The sequence below is a fragment of the Microtus ochrogaster genome, chromosome 8, assembly GCF_000317375.1.
Source record: "Microtus ochrogaster isolate Prairie Vole_2 chromosome 8, MicOch1.0, whole genome shotgun sequence".
In the NCBI taxonomy this organism is placed as follows: domain Eukaryota; kingdom Metazoa; phylum Chordata; class Mammalia; order Rodentia; family Cricetidae; genus Microtus; species Microtus ochrogaster.
This window is the reverse complement of record NC_022015.1, coordinates 19,879,015-19,906,722: the sequence shown is the minus strand read 5'-3', so window position 1 is coordinate 19,906,722 and position 27,708 is coordinate 19,879,015. Positions and strand designations below refer to the sequence as shown.

The 27,708-nt window shown below is 47.6% G+C and overlaps 1 protein-coding gene across 1 annotated transcript; it reads left to right on the top strand.

The window, feature by feature from the left end:
- Positions 1-23,045: 23,045 nt before the first annotated feature.
- On the top strand, positions 23,046-25,509 carry Zg16 (zymogen granule protein 16). Its single transcript, XM_005351279.1, has 4 exons — positions 23,046-23,081; positions 23,731-23,792; positions 23,945-24,077; positions 25,194-25,509. The coding sequence occupies exons 2-4, from the start codon at positions 23,738-23,740 to the stop codon at positions 25,507-25,509; spliced, it is 504 nt and encodes a 167-aa protein (XP_005351336.1). The 5' UTR covers positions 23,046-23,081; positions 23,731-23,737.
- Positions 25,510-27,708: the final 2,199 nt, after the last annotated feature.

Genomic DNA, 27,708 nt, shown 5'->3' with positions numbered 1-27,708 from the left:
CCCAGCTGGCCTTTTCTCCTTCACAGGTGTGTGCCACCGTGCCCAGCTGTCCTCTCTCTTTCACAGGTGTGTGCCACCATGCCTAGCTGTCTTTCTCTCTCCTTCACAGGATTCTGTAATGTGGGGATTGGAACCTGAGTGCCTTTTTTTTTTTCTTTTTCTTCTTGGTTTTACAAAACAGGGTTTCTCTGTGTAGCCCTGGCTATCCTGGAACTCACTCTGTTGACCAGGCTGGCCTCAAGCTCACAGAGATCTGCCTGCCTCTGCCTCCCAAATGCCGAATTTAGGTGTCTGAACTCATAGACACCTCCCCCCCCCACCCAACCATGCAAGTGTTCCCGAAAGGAAACAGGAAGTTACTCAATGAATATCTATTTGCAGCAGTGGCCGCTGGCCACGTGGGAAGCATGAGCGGAAAGCTGCTCCTGCTGCAGGTTTTCAGGAATGAGCTTGACCAGGCTTAAAACCAACATGAGGAAAACCTTTTCTCTCCACTGATTAAGGAACTGGCCTTTCACCGAACCTGATAGCAGGCTGGTGACCAAAACACTCCAGCCATTCTCCTGCCTGTCCCCCAGACACCGAGTTTACAGATATGTGCAAGCTTGGCTCTTTACACGGGTTCTGGAGGTCTGAGCTCAGGTCATCCTGCTCACAGCAAGCACTCTTGCTCATGGACGCACCTTCCGAGCACCCCGTGATATTTGTTGCTTGTTTTCAGCCTACTGTGTTTGCTGACTAAGGCCGGGAGCTTTCATGCCTTTGGCTTGGATCCTACTTCCCCAGTCTGGCAGCCCTTCCTTTAAAGTCCTCTGCAGCCCTAGGCAGAAAAGCTCAGAGGCCACAGCAGGAGAAACAGGAAGTAACAGCTTTCTGATGCTCCCGGAAGGAAGAAGCAATTCACTGAGCTGAGTATGTGCGGGGGCAGCCTGCCTACTGCTACCCAATGCGGGTAGTCTTTCCAGGCTCTGGTTTTCAGTGGCCTATGCCTGACCCTATGACACACACAATGCCATGTATACAGAAGAGGACTTAAGGGACCGCCACATCTCTCTAGACTCCAGCCGCATGTGACAGCTTGACCAAACCGAGGCTCTTCTCCCAATTTTGTCGGAGATGGATGCTCCAAAGAAAACATTATGCTTGGGGCTTGGATAGATAATTCAGTAGTTAAGAGCACTTGATGCTCTTGCAGAAGACGCAGCCATGTTGAGCAACTCACGGTTGCCTGTAAGGCCACTTCCAGGAGACTCACCATCTCTGGCCTCTCAGGCACCTGCACACACAGACGCACACATACACATAATTAAAAAGAAAGTAAATCTTAGAGAAACTGTAGGCTGGACTGGAGAGGTGGCTCAGTGGTTGAGTGGTTACAGGACTCACAATTGCCGTCACTCCAGTCTCAAGGGATGGGATGCCCTCTTCTGGCCTCGTTGGGCACCAAATGCATAAACGGAGCACAGACAAGCATGCAAGCAAAACACCTAGACCCCTAAAATAAAATGAAAATAACAAAAAAAGGAAAATATAGGTCGGATGTGGTAGATGCACTTGGGAGGCATATCCAAGTGGATATTTCGAGGTCAAGGCCAGTCTGATTTAAGTAGAGAACCCTAGGCACCAATGAGAGCTACACAGGGAGACACTGTCTAAAAAGAAGAACGAAAGGGAGAAAGGAAAGAAGAAGGGAGGAAGGCTGTGTTGGGGCTGGTGAGGTGGCTCAGTGGGTAGAGGCACCTGCTACCAAGCCTGTCAAGCCGAGTTCCATTAGTGGAATCCACGTCATAGGAAAAGAGAACGGAGAGAACGCACCCGTCCAAGCCAACCTCTGACCTCTACATGTATACATGCCCCCCACATACAGAATAAATAAACAAAATGCAATTTTTTAAAAAGAAAGAACATGCTTAATCCTTCTTGGCAGGTGTGGGGAAGGGACCCAGAAACTGGACTTAAGGATAGCATGTATTTGCTCCTAGACCCTTGCAGGCCCTCCAGGCTTGTCTGCAAGAGGATCTGAGCCAATACGGGGTTCAGAATCTGGGGATGCCCGAACTGGAGCTGGCCCAGTCCTTTGGACCACTTCACAGCTATGTGACTTTCTGTCCCCAGAGTCCCCAGAAGTGTTCTGTCTGGCCTCACTCAGACTGACTGACTTCTAGGGAGGTTAGAGTTGTCTAAACTGCTTGAGCATGGGGGTGGGGTGTCTTGGTGAATCTCCTCACATGAGCACCTTGACTGAGCACCGCAGAGACCGGAGTGCCTCACTCTGATTCCAGACAATAAGCCGAAGACAGACTTCGTGCAGCCCATTCCAGCTTGTCTCCTTGGAAACCTCTAGACCGGGACCTCTAAAGCCGCGTTTGCTGTTTCAGAGGAACGGTGATTTGGGGTTAGGGAGTTCTCAGTTCAGGTGTGGCGGGGGACAGAGACAGGCAGATTCCTGGAGTCTCTGGTGGTCTAGCCCAGTCTATTCAAGGAGACTCGGGCCGGTAAGAACCTGTTTCATTACCTGAGTACACCCGAGCTTCCTCTCTCATCTCTGTGTGTCACGTGTACACACACACACATACACAGCTGTTTGGTATTTCCTTATGTTTTCTTTTATTGATGTTTGCTTTGTTTTGCTGGTGTTTTGAGGTAGGATCGTAATACATATCCCTGGCTGGTCTTGAACTTATCATCTCCTGCCTCAAACCTCCTCCATGCTAAGATCATGAGTGTGCACCATCCTGACTGGCAACTCTTTTGTTTTTCGGGCTTGGTTGTTGTTTTGTTGGGTTGGGGTTCAAATCCACAAGTCTCTGCAATTAGGCAAGAACTAATTAGGTAAAACTATACTGAGCGGCATCTCCAGCCCCACTGACGTGTGTAAATTATATATATATTAATAGAGTGCAGCAAATTTTCCTTCATTCATAGGCAGTGTACCAATCAAGTTCTCTCTTCCTTAACCTCCCTCCCCATCCTTAAGCCTTCCCCACCAAGCGGTTTATTCATTTATTATTTATGTGTATAATTGTTTTGCCTACATGTATGTCTGTGCCCCCATATGAATGCCTGGTGTGTGCAGACGTCAGAAGAACATGTTAAATCCCCTGGAACTGGAGTGAAGAATGGTTGACCAATTCTGGAAGCTTCCCAGGCCTCCCTGACCTCAGACCCCCCCCCCCGCCCCCGCTGCTCCTCACCTGGGGACACCACAGATTCCCAGTGTGGTGGCTGTGGACAGTGGTGTGTGCACATGTGTATATATGTATTTGTGACACATAAAAAAATGGTTGAGCCCCGGGCGATGGTGGCGCACGCCTTTAATCCCAGCACTCGGGAGGCAGAGGCAGGCCGATCTCTGTGAGTTCGAGACCAGCCTGGTCTACAGAGCAAGTTCCAGGACAGGCTCCAAAGCCACAGAGAAACCCTGTCTCGAAAAACCAAAAAAAAAAAAAAAAATGGTTGACCAAAGGGATCCCAGGCTATTTCCAAAGGCTGTTGGCTGTTCTCCATAAACTGACACTAAGGCCCAATTACCGAAGATAATGTTTAAACACCGAGAAGCCAAGCTGGTGCCTACCTAGAGCCTTCACACCTCCTGACTAGTATTCATGGTTCTGGAAGGTACACTGTGTGCTACCAGAGGAGAAAGGTAACCATCAGCCCAGCTACAAAACCTGCAACAGTGACCTGCCTGCAAGACATGCGGAACAATGGTGGCACAAACGTTATGGGAGTAACCAACCACTCTCACTGGAATTGAGGTCCATTCCGAGAAACAGGATCCATGCCTGACACTGCTAGATGGTCAAGAACCTGAGACTGGGTAGGCCATGGCCTTGGGGAAAACAAAGTACTATTTATTGTCCTTCTAAAGGATCATGGCAATAGAATGACTCCAAATGGCATTTGCTAAACCATAGATCAGAGACTCGCTCAACCATCCTCAGAGAAGCTTCTTCTTACAGCAGATGAGAATTAAGACAGAAACCCACAGCTGGACAGTGTGCAGAGAACGAGAGACCTTGGAATACTCAATCCTAAATAAATGAGACGTTTTCACCAAACCCCTCCCCTCAGGGCTCGGAGATCAATTCAGGAGAGGAGGTGAAAAGATGGTAAGAGCCAGAAATGATGGACGTTGCCAAGGAAACAGTGGCTTCCGCACACAACAGGGCTGATACACATATGTCCTCACAGACTGTGACATCATATCAGGGTCTGCACAGGTTTAATCCAGATGAGGTTCCAGCATTGAGAGGGCAAGTGGACAGGGGCCCCACCACTAACCAAGACAAAACAATGGCACCGTAAGCTTGGCTGGAGAACTCACTGGTCCTATAGGGAGCCTATTGCTGTTGTCTTGCTAACAGATGTAGTGTCTTCTAAATATTTATGTTTGTAAATATTTAGTGGAGGGGTCCAGTGGTCTGTCTGGGAGAAGCATTTATCCTGTGTCACCTGCCACTCTTCTGGTTTTAGGATTGAGCCCTCTGCTCTTGAGAAAACAGAAGAACCTAAATCGGATAGCTTCGAATGCTCCCTTTGCTGATGATTTCCTGTCAGACATGCCAATCACGTGAAACATTTGGGCCTTCAGTGAGAGAGTCTAGGGACCTCCTATATTTTCTTACCCCTTGCTCTGTAGTAGAGACTAGCTCTGCAAATAGCTCCAGCCCCAGCCTGGGTCTTCCTGCTGTCCATGGGAACAAAGCCAGGACTGAGCTCTGGAGAATTCTGTCACCACACAGGGTCGCCTTGCTGTCTTCTAGGGTTGTTCCCACTCGTCTTGTGCAGTGGACAGAGCCCTGGCTGGCCCATTGTGGGGACACCCTGTAACCCTGGAACTCATGCGCTGGACGGAGCCCAGCACGGATGACATCTCTCAGACCCCACTCTGCCTCCTCTAAGGCTGGCCTGACAGAATTGCTTCCGTCTCTCACTCGGGCACGCAGGCACGCGCCAGCCTTATCTTCCAGCCACACCTTCCTCACACACCCTCTGCCTTGACCCTGGCTCCCTCCCACCTTCCTCCCGTCTTGTTGCCAGGTGGGGGCTCCATCTCCTGATGTCCCCAGCACTGGCCTTTCTTACTGCTCACAGCCGGAACCAAGTGTGAGTCCACGTCTCTAACACATTTCTAGGCACACCAGTATAATTCACTCAGTCCTGTGAAGTAGACTAATTTCTCTTTTAACCACGGCCTGGTGCACGGTAGGCAAGTGCCACTGAGCCAAAGCCCCAGCCTTTTTCCTTCTTTTACTAACACAAAGCAGGCAGACATTTTCAGTAATTGGTCCAAAGTGACAGGAACGAAGTTCAGCCTTCTTTTTTCTCTGTCTTGATTTATTCTTGTATGACCCCCCCAAGTGTCCACTCTCCAGGAGACCCTGGGCAGTGAGAAGAGCTGGGCTCCCATGTGTCAGGAGAGACGTGCGAGAGGCAGCAGAACAAAGCCGGCGGCATTACAGAAGCAATCTTTAAAATCCATATAGCTCCCAGAGAAAAGAGGGCCGACGGGAAGGGGCAGCATGGTGAGCAGTCACTGACAGAGACCCCTACACTGAAAGCCCTTACAGGTGTCAGCCAAGCAGATTTCCTGGGTATGCTAACTGGTGGGTTCAGTGCAAGAAGGCAAAATTCCAGGAATTACCACAGTGGCTGAGGGAGTCACTGTGGCATACCTACATAGACCACCAGAGTGAGGGGGTCTGTGGGGGGAGTCAAATGGTCACCAGGAGGCAAGTGTCTGGATTAATCCCATCAAGGAACTGGGAGGAAGAGGAGAACAGGGCAGTGCCCAGGCAGAGAGGCCCCGCTTCTAGAAAGAGGGAGTTAAACATACTAATTGGATGGCAAAGCGTGAGAACACAGGAATTCCTGGTTTTCTGACACGGGCTGAATCCTCTCACTCGGCCGTCTGGCACCTGGGCGCCCTTCCCGCTCACAGGCAGGGTCAGCCCCGTGCTGTGCATGGCTGTGCCTGAGCAGGTCCCTGTACTGTGAAGAATTCCCCGTTTGTGCCTACCCTTTGTGAACCCACGAACCCTCTGGGGCAGGAGACCCTCACGTTACATGTCCATCTTCCGAGGGCTCTCAACCCGTGGCGCTCAGGCTGCCTTGGCCCGTGTAGTCGACTCTGTGGTTTCTAGAGCTTTGGGGCATTATTTCTTTCTAAAGTGAAATGGCAAAGAGGGGGGCCTGGAGAGATGCTCGTCAGTTAAGAGGACATGCAGCACAGTGCTGAAGACAGTCTGTTACAGGGCAAAGTGGGGGCACCTTCAGGAGAGGAGGGTGGATAGCCGCCAAAGGGGCATGGAAGGGAAAACTGCCCTCACCGTGTTTCACCACACAGCGTGAGGGGCCTGGGCAGAGTGTGTGTGTGGGGAGTGTGTGGGCTATAACCTACCACCTTTGCTAAAACAAACAGGGAGACAGAGATTGCTGGACAGTAGTTCATTCAAGTCCAGGCTTGAGAAAATGTGGTAAAGATCATCTTTTCTGAGGGACATTTTCCTATCTAGGTGACTGACAGACCTCTTTAGGTGATCTCTCTCTCTCTCTCTCTCTCTCTCTCTCTCTCTCTCTCTCTCTCTCTCCCTCTCCCTCTCTCTCTCTGCTTTTCAAGGCAGGGCTTCTCTGTATAGCCCTGGTTGTCATGGAAATCATTCTGTAGACCAGGCTGGCCTTGAACTCACAGAGATCCAGCTCCCTTTGCCTCCCAAGTGTTGGGATTTAAAGGCGTGCACCACCACCTCCTGGCAAATGAACTCTTTAAAAAATTATTCAGGCTTATGTGCTACTAGGCCTGTGCCAGGGAGTTGACAGAACTTGATTGGCCTTGGCTAGAATATAACTCAGTGGCGGAATACTTGCCTAGTTTGAGTGATGCCCCAAGTTGTGACTGTAGTTTCCATTACACACACACACACACACACACACACACACACACACACACACACACACAGTTGGTCTTGTTTGTGCCTGTGTGCAGAAACTAGCGCTCACTAAGGTTTTGTAGTAATTAAGGACTGCAGTCCCTGGCTCTTTATAATACAATTTCCATGAGGTGTTTCTGCCCACTTTCAGCTTGACAGTTTGACCAGAGTCTTACAGTGCAGAGAAGGCATTACAAGGAACCTTGAGGAAGAGCAGCACAGACGTGGAAAAGACCAAGGGCGAGGGCTGAGCGAAGTCTCGGTAGTACGTAGTACGAGTTAGCTGCCTCGCCTACTCACTCAGCAATCACCTATGGCATCGGCTACTCTGGGCCAGATGTGATGCTTCGTTTATACCGGCAATGCAGAGGTAACTCAGACAGGCCTGATATGAGTTTGGTTTAGTGGAGGAGTCCTCCATGTAAGCAGACAAATTACAGCAGGGTAAACAGAACCACAGCAGAGGAAGGCAGCTGAGGTGTGGGGCGGAGCAGAGAGCGGAGGAGGTGGGGGACTGGAGCCAGGGCGTCTGAGGTAGCTGAGCTTAAAATAAGGGACGAGCAGAAGGTGGAAAACTAGGCTACCCGAGCTGGGGGGACGAGGAGATGGGAACAGAAGCCACTTTTGCTTGTGAGCCTTGTGTATTTATTGGAGCTGTTGAAGGTGAACAGAAAAAGGAGTACTCGGGTTGTCTTTGTAATGAGACTCTTTGCTGTTCTGTGTCCGTCTGCCTGTTGTGTTTAAAAAGGAAGTAGAAAAGGCTTTTCCTAAGCAGGAAACAGATCTGTCATCCTTCGGCAACACATTTTTTTGGGCATAGTTTGTTTGGGGTTTTGATTTTCAGATAGGGTCTTTCTCTGTCCTGGAACTCCCTTTGTAAACCAGGATGGCCTTAAACCCACAGAGATCCATCAGCCCTGCCTTCTGAGGGCTGGTGTTAAAGCTGTAAGCCATCAGGCTCCCTGCCTCTCCCCTTTGTTACACAGAGCAATAAACACCTTTATTACAGGAGCTGCTGGGATGACTAACTTGCCTTTCTGGGATTTGATCTTGTACACGTAGAACTCCAGCTCCTTGCCCTCTAGCACATAGTCCTCTGCTTTACCACACCGCAATGACAGCTGGAAGCATGTCCTGCGATGCTCCTCCAGAAGACTGGACGAGGAGAAAACTACTTCCTGCCGAAGGCCTTCTTTTTCCTTTCACTATTTTTTTTTTTTTTGAATTTTCTTTGATCAGTTTTGTCTAAAATCTCTTCCTCCTCGGGAGCTCCTTCCTGTGGCCGAGGGGCAGTACACGGTGGGATTGTACCGCTGTCAGTATTGTGTCACCATGCAGTTCTCCACCAGGGTCCTCACTGGATGCATTGTCCATCCTCAACCTCAGTGATCCTTGATTTGCTGGTTCAGCGCTCAGAGTCCCAGAAGTTCCTATACTCATTCTCAAGGCGCTGGGTAATCCTAAAACTTGGACTGTGCATGTGTGCTGTGGGAGCAATCTTAGCGTTGACAGCCAGCTATCCCAGCTCACACTCTGCTTCCTGTGGGAGGATTCTTCTTACCCCAGTCTTTTGTGGCAGTTGTCCTTAGAGATGTCCATTGTTGTCACTGGCTGAAACGAGCCTCCCTCTTTTTTAAAAGATTTATTTTCATTTATGAGGGTGTGATTGTATGATACGTGGGACTGCCCATGGAGGCCAGAAGGGGGCGTCAGATGCCCTGGACTCGGAGTTGCAGCTGGGAGGTGCCTGATGTGAACCAAACTCTGGGTCCCACAGAAGGTACTCTTAGCTGCTGACGTGTCTCCCAGCCCTTGTTTGCTTTTTAAAGACAGAGTTTCGGGCAGCCCAGGCTATAGAGCTGCAGATGCCCTAAGTTAAAACTTAGGAGACTCTTGCCTCAACCTTCCAAGTGCTGGGTCACCACAGGCAGATCGTGTGGCGCTAGGGAATGACGCCATAGCTTTGTGCATGTTAGGCAAGCACTCTACCATATGAATCTCGAAGGGGTTGTCAAGGGTCACACTGTCTTGTAGGATAATTGTCCTGGTCATACAGCATAGAGTGTAATAGGACACAAGGATGTGTTTTGACTTAAATCATGTATCATTAGCTGTTTTAATGTTTCTGAAAATTCTCAGAGAAGGCGGAGGAGCCTTTACAAGAGGATTTGGAAGTCACAATTCTTGACTCTTAGGGGCCGAGAGATGGCTCGGTGGTTAAAGAACACTGGCACAGCCATCTGTGACTCCAGTTCCAGGGGATCTGATGCCCTCATCTGGACTTCAATGGTGCCAGGCATGCATGTGGTGCAGACATATGTAGGCAAGACTCTGATTCTAATACTTGATGTGGGATTCCCCTCTGTATGCTGTGAATACCATTGGTTAATAAAGAAACTGTCTTAGGCCTGTGATATGGTAGAGTAGAGCTAGGTGGGGCAAACTAAACTGAATGCTGGAAGAAAGAAGGCGGAGTCAGGGAGAAGCCATGGAGCCACCAGAGACAGATATGCTGAAACTTTGTTGGAAGCCACAGCCTTGTGACAATACCCAGATTAATGAAAGTGGGTTAAATTAAGATATAAGAGTTATCCAGAAATACACTTAAGCTATTGGCCAAACAGTATTGCAAATAATATAGTTTCTGTGTGGTTATTTCGGGGTTGCGCAGCCAGGAACAAATAAGCAGCTTTACTACAATAAATACTAATATTCAAGCTAATACTATACTCATATTCATATTAATACTATTACTATAATAATATTATACTCATGCTACACTAATACTACACTAATATTAATACTCATTCTGTATATTATTACTAATACTATACCTATACGAATTCTTTGCTCTCAGCCAGTGAGAGCTATAAACCAGAGCTAGGGGAGTGGATTTTTCTTTCCTTGACCATGTCCCTTTAATGGACTCTTTTTTCATTTTCCCTCTCTGAGACTTCAATCCTTTAATTGATTAATTAATTAATTGGTTTTATGAGACAGGGTTTCTTTGGGTAACAACTCTGGCTGTCCTGGAACTCACTCTGTAAACCAGGCTGGCCTTGAATTCACAGAGATCCACCTGCCTTTGCCTCCCAAGTGCTGGGATTAAAATGTGCACCACCACAATCATCAATTTTGATCCTTTAATATCAGGGCTTAACAACTGCTGGAAATCAGTGTGGGTCCTGAGAATTGAACTCAGAAAATATGGACCCTGCCTACCTAGGGACCCTGTCTGATCTAGAGGGTCACAAGAAGGCCCAAGCTTGGATTCTGGAGGTTCATTGCTCAGTAGATCAGAAAGAAAATATGCCATTCTTGAGATTATACAATCAAGGACACAGCAGATTGTTACACGTAATCCTAAAGTTAATACCCAAAATAGATATATTTCTCCAAGAACCATAAAGCTAATAAAGAATTGAATCTTAAGGACCCACATGGTATAAGGAGAGAACCACAAGTTGTCCTCTGAGTTCCACGTCTGTGCAGTGATAACAAATGCAAAAAAATAATAAAAAAGACAAGGCAGGCAGTCCGGTGCTGCCTCCAAAATATCAAAGGCTATTTGGTTTAGGACCACTGACTGTGCCTGACTTAACTTCTGAGTTAGTAGTGATGTTCCTACAACCATATCAGTAAGGACCCCCGTGCATATCCGGGGACTCTACATGTAAGCTGCATATTACATGCTTACTTGGGAAATAAGCACAGAAGCTCAGTGGTCATGACAGTGAAGACAGGCTGTGCTGAGAACCAAGAGGTTTCCCAGGGTGGTTTGTGGTTTTCAGCCAGCACCGGTGCCACCTGACAGCATCCCAAAATACAACCTCATCCATCCTGGGGCAGGGTCAGCCAGAAGCTGCTACCATAAAGTCTTTGGTACCACTAGAATCAAGTCGTCTGATTCCAAGTCTTCGGGTCCAGCTAACAGTGATTCCACCTGTTTAGTTTACAAATACTGTTGAAGGACATCTGGTAGCGAGCATCCATCCTAACTGCTGAGAAACTCCATAAGCAAATTCCCCTATCAGTAAAGTAAATGCTTTCTTCCCCTGATAAAGTGGAGCTGGCTGGTTCATCTGACTTGGGCTGTCTGGATGTAACCATCCCAGGCCTTAAAATAGCTTTCCTTATATCTATGGTTAACCTCTAAAACTCTCGGATCCGTGGAGCCATCAATTGGAGTTTAACCACAGAAGATTTGAAAATTTTTCCCATGGCTGGATTGGTTATATTTATAAGCCATAGAGAAGCGTTCAAGACTTTTGGATGTGTGAAGTATGGACGAATCATTGCTCACCATCAGCGAGTTGTCAGAGTTGTAGTCATGACCTTGTAAGAGGGATGCCCACTAGGCAGATCCAAACATTAGAGATACAAATCCAGCAGTCATCTTTGCCAGATGGCACACTCCTGTGCCCAGTTAAAAGGAATTTTTCACAGGGTAAACAAGACTTAGTGGAATTGGGGTAAAGAAGTTTAAAAGCTTAAAAACATTCTGATGTCATATGCTGAGAATGTGGTAGAATCCAAAAGAACAATCCGAGAAGAAATCCAAGGACAAAGCGATGAGGGAAGCAGCACACATTCGCAGCTGCTGCATGAATGCGGCTGCATTAGCAAGCCTACGGCAACAGCAAGGAAACGGGCAGCAAGAGAGGGCTTGCTACCAGCCCTAACAGCCTGGCTCCGGTCCCCACTGCCCACCTGCTGAAAGGAGAGAACTGACCCCTGCAAGTTGTCCCCTGACCTCCACACACTGTGGTGCCCACATGTATGTCTGCACGGGTGTGAATGTGCACACAAACACATGGAGAGGCTAAGGAAAGGTTAGGAGAGGCCTGCCGTAGTCTGGTGGTGGCACAGTCCTTTCATCCCACCATCTATGGGATGGTCAGCAGTTCAAGGCCATCCTCAGCTCTACGGTGACTACAAGGCCAGGCTGGGTGACCTGAAACCCTGCCTCAAAAAAAAAAAAAAAGATTTTTTAAGATCTATCATAAAGATCATCATTAAGGCCAAAGTCATTAGTTAGCCTCAAGAATGATTCTATTTTTTATTTTCATAACTGTACTTTACTTATTAGTTGTGCTATTAGCAGTAGGTGTGGGGGAGGTCAGAGGCCTTGCTTTTGGGAGTCTATTGTGTCCTCCTACTGTGGGATCCAGAGATTGAACTCTGTGAAGCAAATATTTTTAATGGCTGAGCCACCTCACTAGCTCCTGACTTGAATTTTTAATAAAACAGTAGACAGTAGTGCTGGCTTTTATGTACTTGACGCAGCTGGAGTCATTTGGGAACTGAGAACCTCAATTGCGAAAATGTCCTCCAACAGATTGGCCTGTGGGCAAGCCTGTGGTGTAGTTTTCAGGTTGATGTTTTGTGTGGGAGAGCACAGTTCCCTCTGGGCAGTGCTACCCTGGCCTAGAGGTCCCCGGTCTTCTAAGAGAGCAGGCTGAGCAAGCCTTGGGGAGCAAGCCAGCAGGCAGCACTCCATGGCCTCTGCATCAGCTCCTGCCTCCAGGTTCCTGCCCTGAGCTCCTGGCCGGATCTCCCTTGGTGAAAGAGCCTGACCTGAAATCCTAAAATAAAACAAACCCTTCCTCCCCAAGTTGCTTTTGGCCAAGGTGTTCTTATCACAGCAACAGAAACCTTAACAGAGGTAGAAGCAAATGCAGCCAAGTCTCTGACTGGGGTTTCTTGACCCAGTTTGTGGGTTTACCTTTTTACCTTCTTCCAGATGGAAGGCGCCAAAAATCGTTACGTGGAAAGCCTGTGAAACCTCTTGGCTTATTAAAACAAAAAAGGCCTTATTGTCACTTTGGGGGACTTGGGGAGTTCAAAATGAGCAATGATTCCTTTTAATAAGGCTGGAACAACTTGCTCTGGTATTTCCAGTGGTAGAATAGTCCTCTGTCCACCTTGAGAAAATGATAGCAAACACGACTATATTTGTACCCTTTTCAGGGATCTGAATGGGATCTAACTGCCAGTCTTCTCCCTAGACTGCCCCCTCTGCTTTGAACTGCGTAGGATCAGGTGGGGTCTTGGTTGCACACCCTGGATTTGTTAAAGATGGAGAAGACAGGCTCTTCCCATCTCTCTGATTGTGTCTTCCCCTAGAGGAGGCACCAAACTGGTTAACCCCTCTCTTTCTGGGTGTCACGGGTCATGAACTACGTTTGCCATTTTCCTCTGGTCTGTTTGGGGCACCAGAATCTTGTTATGCTTCTCTTGAGCCGTCTTCTGTACCCTCTGCTTCTGCACAGCATGGGCATTTAAATGAGACAACTTAGGTAAGGGGGCAAAAGTCACTTCATCTCCGTGCCCTCCTGGAATGCTGTCTGCTTAGTGGTCCATTTCCCTGTGTAGTGAGGAAATTGTCATTCCGATGTCACTTATATTGCTACTTGTGTGAACAGTCAGAGAGTCTCTAAAAGAGATAAAACTACGAGGTCATACTTAATAGGAGAGTTTTCCATTAAACGTCCGTGTGCAGAGCACTCTACAATCGGACTTATCCCCACCTCGTGCCACCCCGACCGCGCTCTACAACAAGATCTTTACTCAAGGCTGGTTTTGCTGGTTTTGAGCCAGTGCCTTGCTCTCTGCCCTGCTGGTCTGGAGCCCACCGTGTACAACAGGCTGCGCTCCAAACATCTTCTCAGACAGGCTTGCTAGAAGACATTTGAATGACTTCATCCACACAGTGACAAACATTCTCATTTGCTTCTGGAAGTAAAATCAAAGATGCTCGGCATCTGACAAACTATTTAGTCTAGTTCAGTTCCGTTTAGGCATATGAGTGTTCATCTATCTGCATGTGTGTCTGTGCCTCGAGCATGGCCAGTGCCCGCAGAGGCCAGAAGAAGGTATCGGACCCCCTGGAACAGGACTTACAAACAGTTGTGAGTCTCTCTGTGCGTGCTGGGACTTGGACCTGGGTTCTCTGGAAGAACAGCCAATGCTCTTGACCACTTAACCAGTGCTCTGTGTCTGGAAAGCTTAAAGGGTATACTGTGTTTTTTTTCCTCAGTGCTTTGGGTTGAACCTGAAACCTTCCACATGCCAGACAAAGCACTGAGACACTGAGCTGTCTCCCCATTCTCTTTATTTTTACCCCTTTTAAATGTGCGAGTATGTGTATGTTTGCACGGGCACATGTATGCGTTTGTATGTAAGTGTATGCGTGTTTGTGTACATTCATGTAGAAGCCAGTGGCCATCCTAGGCCTGGAATTCACCAAGTAGGCTAGGCTGACTGGCCATCCAGCCCGGGGATTCCCCTGTCTCCACCCCCAGGGCTGGGATTGCAAGTCATCCCATTACACTCGGTTTCCTTATGTGAGTTTAGGGATCAGACCTAGCAGTTTACTGGCCGATCTATTGCCCAGCCCAGCTGTTTGTTTGATACAGGATTCACTAAGTTCCCCGGGCTCACCTTGAACTTTTCTTTAGCCTAGGGTAGCTTTGAACTGGTGATCCTCTTGGGTCAGCATCCCTAATATCTGGAATTACATGTAGACATTTCTGGTAGTTCTTGAATGGCAAGTTGCTCAGTGGGGAAAAGCCTGCTGCCAAACCAATGCCCTGAATTTGATCCCTACAAATCACATTGTGGGAAGGGAGAACTGACTCTCAGAGGTTGCCCTCTGACCTCCGCACAGACCCTTACAACCACTCGTAAATAAATGTAATTTCAAAAAACCTCTTGGGGGCTGGAGAGATGGCTCAGAGGTTAAGAGCACTGGCTGATCTTCCAGAGGTCCTGAGTTCAATTCCCAGCAACCACATGGTGGCTCACAACCATCTGTACTGACATCTGGCGCTCTCCTCTGGCATGCCAGCATACATCAAGGCAGAATGTTGTATACATAATAAATAAATAAATCTTTAAAAAATAAAAAAATAAATAAATAAACCTCTTGGGGTTCTAAGAAGAGATCTTGGCCCTCAAATAGCAGGTACCCAGTTAGGTGGCAGCACTTGACTTTAGGAGGCTTTGAACTTGAGGGCTGACCTCTGAAAGTCACTCAGCCAGCACTGCTCAGTTAATGCCGTGCACAAGCACCACCACCCCGCTTCTCTCCCCCTCCCCGCTACGGATCATAGCTATCTGGACAGTCAGACTGGAAGTCTGGTAATATCCCTGTAACTGTTGGGTGAGGACCCAAAGCCACATCCTATCGTTCTGCTGCAGATTGAGCAAAAGGTCTATCCAAATTGGGAATTCTCCAGGCTAGGGCTGCTCCCAGTGAATCTTTAGATTTTGGAAGGCCTGCTACAGCTGTTTACTTATCTCTTACAGGGATTCAGAATATGAGCCTGTGTAAAGTGGCTTAGCTATGAAACCAAACATTGGAATCCATATTTGACAGAATCTTGGCAAGCCTAAAATGGCTCTGAATTGTGTTATAATTTTGGTTGTTGTAATCTTGATTAGATTTGAGATCACCATGGAAACAAAACTCTAGGCATACCTGTGAGGGAGTTTCTAGGTTATACTGAAATGAGAAGACCCACCCTAAATGTAAATTACACTATTCAGTGGACTGGGGTAGGGGGTTGAACACAAAAGAGAAACAGAACCGAGCAGCAACTGGGTTGGGCAAGACGGCGTCTACCACCAATTCTGACAACTCAAGTTTGATTTCCCTGAGGTTCACACTGTAAATGGAGAGAACAAATTCCTATATGCTGTGGCATGCACATGTATGCAAGATAGATAGACAGACAGACAGGCAGACAGATAGATGATATATACATACATACATACATACATACATACATACATACATAGACAGACAGACAGACAGACAGACAGACAGACAGACAGACAGACAGATAGATAGATAGATAGATAGATATGTGGGTAGGTAGGTAGATAGGTAGGTAGGTGGATGGATGGATGGGTAGGTAGATATAAAAAGAACTAAGCACCAGCATTCATTCATTCATTGCTCTCTGCCTCCTGACTGTGGACACAATAAGAACATTTCTACATTCCTACTTTCCCTGCATGAGGGACCGTATCCCCTGGGACTGTAAGCCAAATTACTTCCTCCCTTCTTTATGTTGCTTTTATCCGCTATTTTGTTGCAGCAATGAAACAGGTAACTAATTCAGTGATCCTTTTTTTTAAGTTTACATTTGTGTGTGTGTGTCTGTGTGTGTACGTGTGAGTATGTGTGTGTGTATCTGTGTGTGTGTGAGTGTGTGTGTGTCTGTGTGTGCGTGTGAGTGTGTGTGTGTGTGTGTGTGCGTGTGAGTGTCTGATGTACATGTGAGTAGATGCACATACACAGGTGTCCTTGGAGGCCAGAAGAATGTATCAGCCCTGGAGCTGGAGTTACAGGAGCTTGTGAGCCACCCCACGTGGACACTGGGAAAGGAACTTAGACCCCCTGGAAGAGCAGCACGCACTCTCAACCTCTGAGCCATCTCTCCAGCCCCCACTGGTTCTGCTTTTCAGGTGGCTTCCTTTTTTCCACCCATGACCCTGAGTTACAGTCAGCCCTGCCCATTTTACCAACTGTGGGGAAAGTTGAGCCTTCTGTGGAGCTGCTCAGAGGACTACATTTTCTAGAAGGGTTACAATGTTAATTCTACTGATTCCAGAGTGTCATTTGTGGGGCTACAAATCCCATCATCTACATACTGAAGCAAACTCTCCTCTTGAAGCTAGAGACCAGTTCTTCAGCTAATGTGTGCAGGTGAGAACAATCTCTAAATCCTAGAGCCAGCATTGTCCAAGTGTGTTGAGAGTTTCCACAGTACCAGGGTTAGTCCATGCACAGTCAAACAGCTATTGAGAGTTAGGATACAATGGGATACAGAGGAAGGCACCCTGTAAGTAGGGTAAACCAAGTGTGATTATGTGGAATCTAAGTTAAAATGCTCTAGGGATTTGAGATTACTTAGTGGGAAGAAGTCACTGGACTCAGGATCCTTAGGTTGGGGGCTAGTTGATTTCTCCATTAGGTGGTAGTGGTGGTGATGGTGGTTTTTTGAGACAGGGTTTCTCTGTGTAGCACTCCTGGCTGTCCTGGAACTAGCTCTGTAGACCAGGCTGGCCTCCAACTCAGGTATTCACCTACCTGTGTTTCTAAAACAAAAGGGAAAGAAGAAAAGGAAAACTCAGAAGAAACTCAAGACACCAACACCTTTGAGCCACTGCCCCTTTCCTCTTCCTCTCCGGACATCCCCAGGGCCAGACTTCTCAGGGTCCAAGCCTGGGTCCTTGTAGCCTGTCGGGCTAGGCTCAGTCATCATCCTCAACTAATGAGAGCTTAGCACTTAAAGCACTGGCTGCTCTTCTAGAGGACCCAGGTTCAATTCCCAGCACCCACATAATAGCTCACAAGCACGCAAAACTCCAGTTCTGAGGTATCAGACACCCTCTCCTGACCTCCTCAAGCACCAGGTGCTCACGTGGTGAGTATTCATACATGCAGGAAAAACGCTTGTACATAAATAAACAAACTAAGAATTAGTGTATAAGTAAACTACAACTTTTATAAAAATGAATATGAAGCAAACCACAATATTGAGCAGTGGAGAAAAGAGCTTTATTCTAAGCCAACGTACTGAGAAGAGAAATGAAGGGACGACTTCCTAAGTCCTTCTTCTGGATGCTGACATCAAATTTAGGTTTACATCAAAGGCAAGAGACGTGCATAACTAGGCAGTCCTGGTCAAGGTGTGGTCTCTTCCGTTGTCATTGTTACCACGGTGTGGGTTCCACTCTCTTGGTTAGGATGGTCGGACAAGCTGAATGGAACCTCTTTCTGGAGACAAGCTCCTCTTTCTGCTGGCACCAAGCTTCAGTATTTTTTTTTCTCTTTCTCTCAGCTCAAGAGTCCTAGGGTAATTCCAGTTCCTAGGGTAGCAGTTTGAATGATTTGATAATCAGAAGGTGGGGATAAGCATCCCTTTAAAACATCTTCATTCCTCCCAGGAGAGCTACATCGCTGCCCTGGCTGCTCTGTTCTACCTGAAGAGACTCTGGGCGTCCCTGAGGCTCCAGTGTGTGTGGGGACCTCTAAGCAAATGGACCACATCGTTTCTCTACAGTCATTTTAAAAGACACACTAGGTCAGGTGTGGTGACTCACATTTTTAACCCAAGCACTCAGGAGGCCAAGGCTGGGCAGCCTGTGAGTCTGTGGCCAGCCTGGTCTACAGATCTAGTTCCAGGATAGCCAACGCCATACAGAGAAACCCTCTCTTGAAAAAAAAAACAAAACAAAACAAACTGTCTTAGCTTGGGTTTTTATTGCTGTGAAGAAACACCATGACCTTATAAATGAGAACAATTCATTGAGGGGGCTTGACTATAGTTTCAGAGGTTCAGTCATTATTATCATGGTGGGGACATGGCAGGGAGCAGGCAGATGGGGCACTGGAGCTGAGAGTCCTAGATCTTCCCTTTGGGGGCCATTTTCTTTCAAACCACCGCACAAAAGAAAGAGAGAGAGAGAGAGAGAGAGAGACAGAGAGAGAGAGACAGAGAGAGAGAGACAGAGAGAGAGAGACAGAGAGAGAGGAGAGGGAGGGAGGGAGGGAAGGAGGAAGGGAGGGAGGGAAGAAACAAAGAAAGAAACTAAGCAGCTTAAGATGGGTTAGTTTTTACAGAGATGTCTTCTCTGACAGCTGTCATTGTTCCATCTAAACCTGGAAGGGATGAAAATTCAGTCAGTTGATGCCAGTTTCAGTACCCACGGTCTATTAAACACTAGGTGGTCTCTGGAAACAAAACTCAGAATAAACTGGCCAAGTAATTAGCAGTCAGAAAAGCTCGCCAACATGCTCACAAGGATCCTAGAGAGTATGCCAAAGAAGTTGGGCACAGTGGGGCATGCTCATAAAATCCCCACACTTGGGAATTAGAGATGGGGTGCTAGGGTTTCATGGTCATCCTCATACTGAGTTTGAGACCAGCCTGGTCCCCATGAGACCCTGTCTCAAAAACCCTGAATCTGAAAACTAAGAACAAAATAGAAATCACTGGCAGTGAATGAGGTAACGCAACATTGCAAGCTCTGTGTGAAGCCTGAGGTTGTCCCCTACACTGGTGTAGTCAGAACCTTGACTTATGCTGCAGGAGACAAGTTCAAGCCAAGTCAGAATGAAGCAAAGTTGGAGTTTTTTTTAAGTGAAGAGTGCAAGTCCAGAGAACAGAGTACAGGCTTAAAGAGAAGTACACATGTAAATGCCATAGGAATGACCACAGGAGCTAGGTGTGGGCGTGGCCACGTATGCCTGTAACCAAGAGATGGAAGACAGACACAGACAGACCCTGAAAACCTGCCTGGTCAGCCAACCTAGCCAAAATGGTGAGCGTCCCGTTCAGTGAGAGGTACTGTCTCAAGGTGACCAAGGCAGAAAGAGAGAAGGAAGACGCTGGACGTCCCATTGTGGAACAATCTCTTTGTGCACTGTGAAGATGTGTCGCTCTGACTCGTTTAATAAAAAGCTGAATGGTAATAGCTAGGCAGGGTTTCCAGGGCAGAGAGGATGCTGGGAAGAAGAAGGCAGAGATGCCGGGGATGCAGAGTGAGCAGCATTGGCAGTACAAAGTAAAAATAACCAAGTCACATAAAACAACGTAGATTAAAAGATAAGAGTTAAGGTATGAGAGCTAGTTAGAAACAAGACTAAGCTATCGGCCAAGTTCTTATAATTAATAAAAAGTCTTCATGTCTTTGGGGAGCCGATGGTCCTGATGGAAAAGTCTGGCACAATGTCCCACTTCAGTCTCTGCACAAGCCTGCTCAGTGCAAGTACCACACATATGCACTAGTCAGACAGACAAACAGACACACACACACACACATACAAACAAACACAGTTAAAATATAAAAAAAAACAAATAAACAGTAGTGGTATTTAGGTTGTATTCTTCAAAGAATATAGTCTAGATATTTAAAGGTCAAAGAATCCTTACTCTACACAGGACATGACTGGTTAGCTGTTTATTTTGTTTGTTTGTTTCTGGATAGCTGATTTAATAACCCTGTTTGTGATATTTCTAAGAAAAGAGAGTATGTAGCTCCTAGGAACTTGTGAGATTTGATCAAATGCATCAAGATTCTTGACTCTTGGCCAATGAGAAATGTATGGTAGATCCAAGAGTGGGAGGAGCTCTTCCCTTTCTCTGATCCCCTTAACTTTCCCTAGCGACCCATCTTGCCTCAGGCTCCTCTCGGTGGACCGCTTCTCCTGTTTGATGAAATGAAGTGTTGCCTGTTCCTTGGATTGCAAATAAAAGCCAATTAACATTTTTGAACTAAATTCACTATTTTTACTTCCAATAGGGTGGGGAGGCAGATACCTACCATGGGGTCTGAGTTTGCACCAAGGGGACGAGGCCCGTTCTCTTGGAGAGACTGCCATCTCTGTGGCAGTTCAGGAGAGGGGAGAGGATTGCGTGAAATGGGAGGGTTATGCCACTTTTCCTATGCACCCCGTTTCTGCCTTTACTTGACCCATTCTGTCTTCCACTTTACAAAATCCAGAGAGCATTTATTTCTTCACAGTTCCGACTAAAAAGACTCCTCACGGTGTAGCAGCCAAATTCCTAGCCCCTACTTCCCAGGCCTGCACCAAATGCCACCATTGCACCAGCTGCCACCACTGCACCAGCTGCCGCTGAGACATCACCTCCTGCTGGCTTCCTTTGCAGACCACTCATCATCCCGCCCTCCTTGCTCTTCCAGATTCTCACACTCACCACCCAGGGCTTTGACACTTCCGTCTGGATCAGCAGTCACCCTCAATACCTACCTTTCTCTTCCTCATGCCAGTCTTCCCCTTCTCTCGAGCAGAGATGCCTCCTAGGTCTTTGCTTCCCCGCTTCCCTAGTGCCCTCCATGCTCTCACTCTGCCTTACCGCTTCATAGCTTTGACATATTTTATGGTAGCATCCATTTGTGCAGTTCCTCTCACTGGGAGAGAAGGTCTCTGAGGTGCGCTCTTGGCGCTCCTGCTACCTCTCGGACAAATGGGGCCTCCAACATAGGTTGAGTGAGTCTTTATCAAGAGGGCAGAGGAAAAGGAGAAATGCCAGGACCCTGCCGTAGCAAATGGCTTTGGAAGGCATGGGCTGTTCATGATGTCTAGGGGAAAGGAAAGACTATAAAAAAAGAACCTCAGAGTAAGAAATGCGGGGAAACATCCAGACATAAGAACTGAGACAGAAATCTCAAGGTCCGAATCAGGAGCAGAAGGAAGGGGAGCACGAGCAAGGAACTCAAGGACCGCAAGGGGTACACCCATACACTGAGACAATGGGGATGATCTTTCGGGAATTCACCAAGACCAGCTAGCCTGGGTCTGAAAAAGCATGGGATAAAACCGGACTTACATAGCGGACAATGAGGACTACTGAGAACTCAAGAACAGTGGCAATGGGTTTTTGATCCTACTGCGCATACTGGCTTTGGGGGAGCCTAGGCAGTTTGGATGCTCAACTTACTAAACCTGGATGGAGGTGGGCGGTCCTTGGACTTCCCACAGGTCAGGGAACCCTGATTGCTCTTCAAGCTGATGAGGGAGAGGGACTTGATCGGGGGAGGGGGAGGGAAATGGGAGGCGGTGGTGGGGAGGAGGCAGAAATCCTTAATAAATAAATAAATTAAAATAAAAACAAAAAAAAAAGAACTGAGACAGAAACGCAGCGAGTGCAGTGGACATAGGAGAACAATGGGAATGGAGCCAATGTTCTGTGCTTATCTTGAACTTGGAAAAAAGGAAAGGAGGGAGGACTGGAATCGTGGTGGCTGTCTGGCTCTGTTCCTGGGAGCTATCACCCAGCAGCCCTGCCCTATTTCCGGCTCCTCAGGGCAGGACACCTGTGCTATCTGGGATGAGTCTCCAGTCCCAGATGGTAAGCCTGCGAGGAAAGGGGCGGATGGTCTGCATGTCTGACTGCTGCAGGTTGTTAAGGTTGTTGTTACTGCTTATTCTAGCTCCTCCCTAGGCTCCATCCTCTCTACCAGGATAGTCCTGACGATGCGGCGGGATCAAAGGGCCAGTCTAACAGGACAAGCACTAGGACTCGTGGTCAGTTCTAGGGACTTTAGATTAAAAAGGGAATCAGTCCTAGAAGGAAAGAACCTAGAGAGGAGAAATCTACAGCACTGCTTCTGTTTCAGGCTGAAGGAGATGGGGCAATTTGCTCTGGTGGTCTACCACTGCGGTACCTCAAGGTCCTGAGGTTCTAAGTCCAGAACTCCTCACAGAGGAGGACTTGTATACTCTCCGCTTCCCACACGCCCTTTGGGCTGACTGTGTCTGAAGGAAGAGATGGGGAATCCACAGATTTAGAGCACACCTACAGCCCCAAGTTCCCCTTCTCAGAGAGAAATGTCTTGAGAAGGGTCTGGACTAAGGATGGATGGATGTAGGTACAGAGAACAGACAACCCAGCCCAGCAAAATGTTGGTCACGGCAGACTGTGATATAGCTGTTCACTATGTAGATGTTTAAACTCTATGGGTGATTTTTTCATAATGAGATGTCAACAAATAGAGAAAAATTGTCAGGCAAATATTTGGCACTGCTCAGTGTTGAAGGTGGTTTTGTATTCTGGGAGGAGGTATATTACAAATGACTAAAGAAGGCAACATTTACCCTGCAGAAGGCAGGTCTCAGGCAAGAGCACTGACAGATGGTTTAGGGTAGGGAGAACCCCTCCAGGCCCCTTGGATGGCATTCTCATTTGCTTGTGTTTTCAGAGTCTCCAATTGTAGCCCAGCCCAGTCACGATCTTCTTGCCTCAGCCCCACCCCACCCCACCTCCCACCCCCCAGCCCAGATCTTGCTAACACGAGCCACCACGTCTGCATTAATTGCACTCTTGAGAAACGAGCTGCGTTTCCCATCCTTCAGCTGGACTTTAAACAAATTTGTTCTGTCTCTTCACAAATCTTCACTGTATCTAGAGTGGACCCCACCTTGCCACCTGTAGCCCTTGGGGAGAGGCAGGATAAGATGTTCCAGACCCTGCTTGACACCTGACCCCAAGAGGCTGGCATGTTTGCTCAGCAGGTGAGGTTCACATGGTAAAGAAGAGGGGGAGGGCCAGGACCTGGTATAAAGGCCTGGGAATTTCTAGAAGATCTGCACCTGAAGTTGCTAAGGGAAAGGTGAGTTGGTACAGGGGCTTGGGGGTGGGTATTCAAATCTGAGCTGGAAAACACAATGCCTGGACTGTAGCAGGGGAGACCTGAGCAGGGCAGCAGCTCCTGGATGTAAGCTATTTTGGGATGCAAGGATATCTGGTTTTGGCTAAGGGGGTGGATATGAGCAGATTTAGCTGGTGGAGACAGTTGTGAAACATGGACAAGTTGCCTGGGACCTGTTGTCTGAGCTCGGGCAAGCGCCTCCTGAAACCTCTCAGCCTCTTGGCTCCACCAGGGAGGGCTCCTTGGATGCTGGTGTTGGTGCACCGTCTTCTACTGCCTCCTTTGCTCCGGAGGGGCCAAAGAGGCCTCACAGGTGTTCTTTGCCTTCATTTAGGAGTAGGGTGACGCTCGAGATTAGCCATGCCTCAGATAGCTCATAAACCATCCGATTTTGGGAAAGCCAGAGCAGGGAGAACCAGAGGGATTAGGGGCTTAGAAAAGATCCGGAAGGAACGGGGCTGTCCATCGGCCGTTTTCCCTAGGCTTGGGGCTAGGTCTGAGGTGAAGCATCAGAACAACACAGGTCTGTATTCCAGGCAAGGGATGCCTGGGCAAATGAAGTTGGAAAGAAAGGAATGAGCCCTCCTTTCCCCTCTTCTTCCCACTGCAGCCTCAGAATGTTGGCCATCATTCTCTTAGCCCTTCTTTGTGCCTCGGCCTCCGGCAATGCCAGTAAGTGAAATGCCCCAGAACTGGCCATGGGACCACGAGAAGACAGCCTGTGAGCTGCCACTCAGCAGGGCTGTCAGACACTGGCTTGGGGTGGCAGAGGAAATGAGGGTAGCTCCCAGAGTATTTGTCCCTCCAAGCCTTTCTTTCTCTAGTTCAGTCCAGGTCCTCCTCCTACAGTGGGGAATATGGAGGCAAAGGAGGAAAACGGTTCTCCCATTCTGGCAACCAGCTGGACGGTCCCATCACCGCCATCCGTGTCCGATCCAACTCACTTTACATCACTGGGTGAGCGTCTTCTTCTTTCTGTGATGTGGGATTTTACTAGGCCCTTACTAGGTTAGGAAAGTCTCATTCACTCTGGATCACACCTGTTTAAATGGGTAAGTCACAGTGAAGTGTTGTGGACCCCAAGTCCAAGACCAGAATGTGCTATTTAGTCCCCTAGTGCACATGATCTTGGCAAGTCACAACCCTGGACCCTCAGGGGCCTCACATTACCTGGGCTGGATCTAAACCTGAGATCTAAACCTCTTTTCAATGTTTCTTTCAGGCAACCTAATCTTTGCTTGTTGTCTGTCCTGGGATAGTGCCATTCCTTCCTCTAGCTGGGACTTTCCATCACCTGCAGGGACAAATGCATTTCCTTTTAGTCCAAGTTCTGAACTGTGACGCGGTGCTGATTCGCCTGGGACACTCTCCAGTGTCTGAAATTCTCAGGCTTCTTTAAAGTGTGTGTTGGGGGTGAGCTCAGACTCGCTGTCTGAGTGACTCTGAGAAACTTACCTTAGTTCCACGAGCCGATTTGCTAGCAAAATGAGAAGCTGAGATTCTCTGCATGATCTCCTAGGGCTCACACAGTCTTTGTGTCTTGTAGAACATGTCACCAGTTCAAGATACAACATATACACTGGGCAGTGGTGGCGCACGCCTTTAATCCCAGCACTCGGGAGGCAGAGGCAGGCAGATCTCTGCGAGTTCGAGGCCAGCCTGGTCTACAAGAGCTAGTTCCAGGACAGGAACCAAAAGCTACGGAGAAACCCTGTCTCGAAAAAAAAAAAAGAAAAAAAAGATACAACATATAGATTAAATAAACTTGATCTATATCTATATATATAAAAGATATTATATGCAATATATTAAATATTATAAAAGATATATGTAAAATATATAATACATTTATTTTATGTATGAAATTGCTCAAGTGTCCCCTTGTACATGTGGAAGCCAGAAGGAATCTTCTGGGAATGGGTTCTCTCCCTCCACCATGTGGACCTAGGGGTTGAACTTAGGTTGTTAGGCTTAGCAGCAGGCAGCTTTACAAGCTGAGCCACCCTACCATCCATCCCAGTCTTGATTGTGATAACCAATGTGTTCCTTCTTCCTTCTCGCCCCTGCCCCCAGTATCCAAGTTCGCTATGGCACAGTGTGGAGCGAATACGTGGGTGGCAAGCTGGGAGACCTGGAGGAGATCTTTCTGCACCCCGGGGAATCCGTGATCCAGGTGTCTGGCAAATATAGGTTTTTCGTGAAGCAGCTGATCATCGTGACAGACAAAGGCCGCAAGCTGACTTTTGGAGAAGACTCGGGCATAAGTTTCAATGCCGTTCCCTTGCACCCCAACACTGTCCTCCGCTTCATTAGTGGCCGATCCGGCGCGGCCCTCGATGCCATCAGCCTACACTGGGATGTCTACCCTAGCCATTGCAGCACTTGCTGAAGCCCACCTTTCTCTCTGGTGGGGTGTTGTGGCGGGGGGGGGAACTCCCTTATCACCAAGCCCCACGCAAATGTGCAAATAGCTTAATAAAAGGATATGACTGAGACCGTGTTCACATCTTAATTCTAATACAATTGTGTGAATCTTACTTCTGGATTTTTTTAATAATTTTTTTTTTAAAAATTTGAGACATGATCTCTCTACATAGTTCTGGCTGTCCTGGAACGCACTATGTAGACCAGACTGGACTCACAGAGATCTGACTGTCTCTGCCTCTGGAGTGCTGGGACTAAAGCGGGGTTTGCCACCACTGCCTCGCTCTATCTGCTGCTCTTGAACATTAATCTGGAAAATGGGAGAACAAGAAAGACAAGTGCTAGAGGCTTTTGTTTACATGTTATTAAAACAAATAGGACAAAATTATGCCTGTACCGACTCTTTCCAAGGATAGCCCCTGAGATTTTCCCAATAGGAGCTCAGAGGCTACGGTAAGGCTCAGATATTCCAACTTACCAAAACCCACTCTCCAGCTCTCTTCTCCTTGCCTTGGAAAAGTGCTTTCTTGCCCCAGATGTCACCGTCTTCCATCTACGTGAAGCCACTTGCTGTTTGTGGCGGGAATGTTATCCTTTCTTCTTTCTGGAACCCACTTAACTTCTAAAGTTTGCCATGGACTTCACCCTGTTGCCCTAGCCCAGATCCTATTAATTTTACTCCCAAGCCTGGCTGTTTCTAACTTAGATCTCTCAAAATTGAGACTCTTTCCTTAGGAAGCTCACACATTCCCAGTAGTGTGAACTCTATCTGTGCTCAAAAAAGGACAACCCCCGTCCTGACATGGCCGGTGACAGCTTTAATGGCAGCACTCAGGAGGCAAAGGCAGAGGCGGGTAGCTGTCTGTGAGTTCCAGGGCTACAGAAAAAGAACCTATCTCAAGAAATCAAAAACAAAAGGGGAAACCCTAAGTGAGCCACGGTGGTGCACACCTGTAATCCAGAACTAGAGAGACTTGGCTAGCCTGGTCTACATAGTGAGTTCAAGGCCAACAGGTCTACATAGTAAGACCCTAAGAGGATTCAGAAGGCAAAAAGATTGCCACAAGTTTAAGGCTAGCCTGGGGAACAGAGTGAATTCCAGGTTAGTGTTAGGATATTTTATTTGTATTTTTATAAATACCGCTTGCCTGAAGATCAGAATGCAAAGCTAGAGGCCAGGAAGTGGTGGCACACACCTTTAATCCGGGAAGTGGTGGCACACACCTTTAATCCAGGAAGTGGTGGCACATACCTTTAATCCAGGAAGTGGTGGCACATACCTTTAATCCCAGGATTTGAGAGACAGAGGCAGACAGATCTCTGTGAGTGCAAGACTACCCTGGGCTACACAAGATCCATCCAGAAACAGATCCAGGTGGTGGTGGCTCACACCTTGAATCCCGGGGCTTGGGAGTCACACACCTTTAATCCCAGCACTGGGAAGATGGAGATAGGAACGTTATGGCTGGGCAGAGAGAGGAATATAAAGGGGAAGAGACAGGACTTAGTGGAGTGTGGAGTCTGAGGGTTCAGAGTTGGGATCTCGCACACTCGGTCTGAAGATCTGGTAGAGGTAAAAGGTCTCTCTAGTGAATGGCTGCTTTGCTTTTCTCATCTTCAGCTTGGACCACAATACCTGTCTCTGGGTTTTTATTATTCGTGCTACAGGTTAATCCTGGATACAGTGAGACACTGTCCCACAAACCTCAGTGCATGAATAAATAGATAAAGGGGCAAGAGGGGAGCTTTCCACTGTGGGCATTCATGAATATAAGGGGTTGGTGAGAATATGGGCCACTAGATAAATTCAGCAAAGATAGAACATTACTTTGAAAATAATTCTTCGGATCCCAGTTCTGAGTTCTACAACACTAACAGGTTTAATGGGTAGCAGCATGGAGCTAATGAAGTCTGGGTTCCAGAAGTATGCCACCACGTATTATTTATATAATACTGTGGCTTCATACATGCTAGGTGAACATTCTATCAAAGAGCCATGTCCCTCTCAAATTTTGCATGCAAATGGATGGAAATAGAAAATACTATCCTGAGTGAGGTAACCCAGACCCAAAAAAGATGAACATGGGATGTACTCACTCATAGTTGGTTTCTAGCCACAAATAAAGGTCAGTGAGTCTTTATTTTGATATCCTAAAGAAGCTAA

Bases quoted from the DNA above. Each gene is read 5' to 3' on its own strand.
- Zg16 (XM_005351279.1), top strand. From the start codon at position 23,738: ATGTTGGCCATCATTCTCTTAGCCCTTCTTTGTGCCTCGGCCTCCGGC. The intron at 23,793-23,944 runs GTAAGTGAAATG...TTCTTTCTCTAG, and splicing joins CTCGGCCTCCGGCAATGCCA to TTCAGTCCAGGTCCTCCTCC. The intron at 24,078-25,193 runs GTGAGCGTCTTC...CCCTGCCCCCAG, and splicing joins AACTCACTTTACATCACTGG to TATCCAAGTTCGCTATGGCA.